General features: G+C 48.4%; 1 protein-coding gene across 1 annotated transcript in view; it reads left to right on the top strand.

The window, feature by feature from the left end:
- LOC107107144 (NACHT, LRR and PYD domains-containing protein 3-like) overlaps positions 1-5163 on the top strand; it is a 16388-nt gene continuing 11225 nt past the window's right edge. Inside the window, exons 1-2 of the mRNA XM_015407393.1 lie at positions 1-268; positions 1893-1913. Of these exons, the coding sequence (XP_015262879.1) occupies positions 1-268; positions 1893-1913 (289 nt within the window). The remainder of the gene's footprint in view (positions 269-1892; positions 1914-5163) is intronic.

Here is a 5163-nt window from a genome sequence, read left to right as displayed (position 1 = left end):
ATGGCATCCGGAGGAGCAATGGTGCAGGACCTCCTGCTAGATGCCCTGGAAGACCTTGGTCAAGAAGAGTTTGAGAAATTGAAATTCAAGCTGCGTACCACTGCTGTTCCTGGAGGCAAGAACATTCCACTCGGACGGCTGGAGAAGGCAAAACGGGAGGAGCTGGTGGAACTCATGGTTGAGTTCTACGAGGACAAGGCTGTTGCCCTAATTGTGACCATCTTTGAGGACATCGGTCTCAAGTACAATGCTTCGAAACTCAGTGAGGGTATGGATGTGCACATAGGTAGACGTGATATGCCATATAATTGTATGTAAATTCTGTCTTGCTAGAAATTGTTCACCCCATGGCTCTGCTCACCCTCTTACCACATCTCTTCCATTCATCCCCCCCATTACTGCTCTGTGCATCCCAGATGTGCTTAACTGAGCACTGTGTAGTAATTGGCTGAATGCAGTGTGGCTATCTCCCTCCCTCTCTAGGTAACTGGTAGTCTTTGCTGAGAGAGAGAGAGAGGTAATAATTGACCTTTCCTTGCCTCCATCCCAGAGCCTGTCAGCATTCAGCCATGCATCTGGTTCCTTCCTCTTTCTGCCTTCAAATAAAGCTAGCTTTATCACCAGAGCTGTAAGCTATAATAAACAAATGCATTTAACTAAACCTACGTAATAACGTGGGATGGACTTTGGCTCCAAGTTATATACTTTATATAAAGCCCTTCACTGTTCCAAAGCTGACTGCAGAGCTGCAGCAAAGGGTTTGGAATTCTTGATCAGTATCAATATAACTAATTCTCAACATGGCCCCATCTGCGGATATTTAAGTTCAGAGTTTGGAGCCATGAACAGACAAGACAGATCTTTCTACAGACCTGAAAAAAGCTTCAGGTTTGCATTAAAATCTTTAAAAAAAAATACATTGGGGGATTACCCACTCCGATTAATAGAAGCAGTGCCTATACCTTCAAGAAAGTAATTATTTTTCATTGGCAGTCATCATGGGAGTTGCTAAGAAACCAAAACAGTATTGCCAGCCTTGGTTTCTGTCAGTAAAAGGCAGAGGGAGGGTGCAGGACACTTCCCAGGGTTATTTTGGCATTTGAGGGAGACTTCTTGGGGCTGGTCCTGGCTTACCCAGGAATGGAAATTTGGAACTGTTGAACAGCAGCAGCCTGACGAAAGCAAGGTATAGTGGTTAGCATTTTAGACTAGGATCTAGAAGATTCAGGCTTGAATCCACACTCTAACCTGGAAGGTTACTGGGTGACCTTCGGCCAGTCACATATTCAGCCTAACCTACCTCACAGGGTGGTTGTGAGTAAAATGGAGGAGAGGAAAATTATGTAAGCCGATTTTGGTCCCCATTGTGGAGAAAGGTGGGGTGTAAATTAAGTAAATAACACATATAGCTGGGGATGGGTGGTAGATGGTGGGTGGAAAGGAGAGAAGGAAGCATGGAAAGGTGAGGATATAGAGGTTGCCAAGAAGAGAGGGGGAAAAATAGCATGGAGAGGGGGAGACAGAGAAAAGTGAGGTGCCCCCTGCAAGTACAACTGGGCCAGGTCTGGCAACCAGTACTATACAACCTAGCCATAGTTTTCCTGGGTGGAGGCAGTCAAGGGGATAAAAATCTGAAGATCCCAGGTTGCGGGGACAGATAAAGGTAAGCTGGCTGGTGGGTGGGAAGGAGAGAAGATGCAGGAAATGATGAGGCTATGGGACTTTCAGGGAAGGAAAGAGGAAATACTGGAGGAGGGGAAATGAGATCCCCCCCTCCCACAAGTCCTTGCAGGTCCACCACTTGTTATGTTATATTCAGATGGCCATTAGAGTCAAGAATTTTCCTTTGACAATACAAAAATGCCTAACATATTCTTTCATTTCTTTTTCAGTGTTTGGGAAGCAAGTTCAAGGTATGTGAGCACTTAATTGCCATTGCAGTTGTTTGTCTGGAATTTAAAATAAGTGGGTCTCTTCTCATATTACCCTGCAGTCAGCCATAAGAGGCAAGAATAGTCTCTCAGGGCTCAATAATATGTTTGAGATCTTTAAGAGGGAAAGCAGAGGATGACAGGGGACAAAGCTGACTTCAGGAAAGAATGCACATTGCTCCCCTAGGCTTGTGCTGCTTTGCTGTTCCAATCCAAAACTCAGAATCCTGTGCACACTTGGTGATGGTGGAAAGTGCTGTCAAATTGCAGCCAACCTATGGCGACCCTGTCGGTCTTTCAAGGCAAGAGACACAGCAGAGGTTTGCCATCGCCTGCCTCTGCTAGTGACCCTGGACTTTCTTGGTGGTCTCCCATCCAAGTACGAACCAGGGCTGACCCTGTTTGGCTTCTGAGATCTGATGAGATCAGGCTAGCCTGGGCCAAGTGCACACTTATATGGAAATAAATTCTACTGAACTTAGTGAGGCATACTTCTGCATAGGCCTGTTTAGAACTACACTAGAAAAGCTGGAGTATTTTGTGTGTCTTTCCTGAGATAGACGTGGCATTAAATATAACAAGAAGTGGGATCCGTGATACTCGCGGGGGGGGAGTATTCCCCACAACTCCCGGCCTACAGCAGCAGGAGAAGCAGCAGCAGGTGAGCCCAGCCTTCTCCTTCCTCGGCGGCGGCGGCCGATGGCCTGCCAAGCTTCCCCCCCCAGCGGTGGGGCTGGCCCGCCAAGTTTTCTCCCTCCCGAGCAGCGGCGGTGGTGAGGCCTGAACAACTCACAGCCGCCGGCCCGCCAAACTCCACCCCCCCCCGGCGGCAAGGCAGTTCTCGGAGCATTCTCTGCACATGTGCAGGAAATCCTCTTTTACTTTTGGGGGGATTTAAGTATCCCCCCTTGTCATGATCTGTGCATTACTGGGAGCAGGGCCTGGTGCGGCCTAGTCCCTGGAGAGACCTGCATGGCAGTGAAAGCAGGCAGCCTACAGTCCCCATAAGACTTAGCAACGGGCTATAGCCAATCAGAGAGTGAGATTCTGTGAGGAGAGGGATCTTAGCCGTTAACTGAGGAAAAACAGGATGTTCTTTTGGGTCTCTCTCTGCGGCTCTCACTGTGGGGACAGGCTGGTCTGGGAGAGAGGAAGATCTCCACTGGTGCTCAGCGTGAGTGCTAGGCAGGCTGGGGCCCTGGAAGTAGAAACAGGTAGCTGCACTAGTTTATGTTTATTTTGCCTTTTCACACTGTTATACCCTCTTTAAGCACCTTGCCTTATCTTGTTTTCCCTGCCCCAGTGTTGTTTATTTATTTATTTATTTGTTTGTTTGTTAAATTTATATCCTGCCCTCCCCCGTAGGGCTCAGGGCGGTTTACATAGCAAAAACTTGCTCATAAAACATCGAATACTATAATACAATTTAAAACCATAATATACAATTTAAAAACCTAAACAGATAATAAAGTGCTCGAACTACACAGCATCCATACTACAACATCAGAGAGGGCACCACATATCAAACATCCCTTCGTAGGCATAGTATAAAAGATGTTATAATCAGATGTTCCACCGATGTTCCTCCTAATCTCCTAGGGCCCTCACCCCCCCACATTGATGGTATACAGCGGGGGGGGGGGGAGCCGTAGCGCTCTTGGGGGAACATACGGGGAAAGGCGGTCCCTCAGGTAGGCTGGACCCAGACCATATAGGGCTTTATAGGTAAGAACCAGCACTTTGAAGCGAATCCGGTACGCTATTGGCAACCAGTGCAGCGCTTTCAGCACAGGCTGAATATGGTCCCTCCTAGAGAGACCCGTTAACAGCCTGGCTGCAGCATTCTGCACCAGTTGCAGCCTCCGGATTTGCGACAAAGGCAGCCCCATGTAGAGAGCGTTGCAGTGGTCTAACCTCGAGGTGACCGTCGCGTGGATCACTGTGGCTAGATCATCACGGTCCAGGTAGGGGGCCAACTGCCGAGCCCGCCGAAGATGGAAAAAAGCAGACTTGACAGTGGCAGCCACCTGGGCCTCCATCGTTAAGGCGGAGTCCAGGTGGACTCCCAGACTCCTAACCCCAGACGTAGGCACCAGAGGCACCCCGTCAAGGGTCGGGAGAGGGAACCCCAGCCCTGTCCCGGTCCGACTCAAGCCCAGGACCTCCGTCTTTGCCGGGTTTAGTTTCAATCTACTCAGTCGGAGCCAACCAGCCACAGCTTCAAGTGCCCGATATAGGTCATCGGGACCCAAGTCCGACCGGCCACCCAGCATCAGATAGAGCTGGGTGTCATCCGCGTATTGGTGACACCCAAGCCCATAACTCCGGATAATCTGGGCAAGGGGGCGCATATAGATGTTTTTAATAAACCCTTTCTGTTTAATTATTTTCTCTGCCTGGGTCAATCATACCTGTGTGTTCTCAGCTGAAAAAGGGGCATTTTGTATGTGCTTGAGAGGGTACCCTGGGCCTTCTCAACAGGGACCATAAGTCCAGGGTGGTGGCAGCGGAAGGCGGAGACCCCCTGGGGTCATGACACCCCTATAGTTTTTTATAGATTTCAGATTTTTCTGCCCATCTGGGGATTGCCCCAAATGTGCTGGAAAATCTCTTTGCCCCCTAGGTGTGCGGATTTAGATATCCTCACGCAGGGGGCACCTTGGCTATTAGATATATAGACAAGTAGTGGCCTGCACAGATCCCAGGATCTTGTCCACATCCATCATGGAAACTGGGTCGTAAGATCCGTAAATAGCCCAGGTGGTGTAGTAGGCATTTTTTCTGGTATTACCTATGTTATAACTGACATCCAGATCAGAGCAAATCAAATCAAATTTTATTGTATGGTCAAAGACCAGCATGAATAAAATACGATAGGACTAGTGGACTTAGAAGAGTGTAACTCTGCTGAAGATGGCACTGTAAGCCTTGTAACTGTGCTAGATTCAAGTCCAGTAGCACCTGAGAGACCAGCAAGATGTTAGGGGTATGATCTTTTGAGAGTTAAAGCTCCCTTGTAATGGAAGTGCTCTACTAGTGCTGCTGAGTGGAAGCTGACTGTGATATAGGCTTTATAGATACGTACACCCGTATATGCTGAATAGGTGCAGGTTGTAAGAGGAAGAAGAGACAAATGCCAGCCTTGTTATTTCCCATATCTACCTGGTCAGTTCAGGTCTAGTGCAAGCAACCATTGTGTCTGCTTTGGAGGAAGCTTGCAAATGTAGGTCTC

Source organism: Gekko japonicus, unplaced genomic scaffold, assembly GCF_001447785.1.
Source record: "Gekko japonicus isolate JY-2015 unplaced genomic scaffold, Gekko_japonicus_V1.1 scaffold298, whole genome shotgun sequence".
Taxonomy (NCBI): Eukaryota; Metazoa; Chordata; class Lepidosauria; order Squamata; family Gekkonidae; genus Gekko; species Gekko japonicus.
This window is presented reverse-complemented; position numbering and strand designations above follow the sequence as displayed.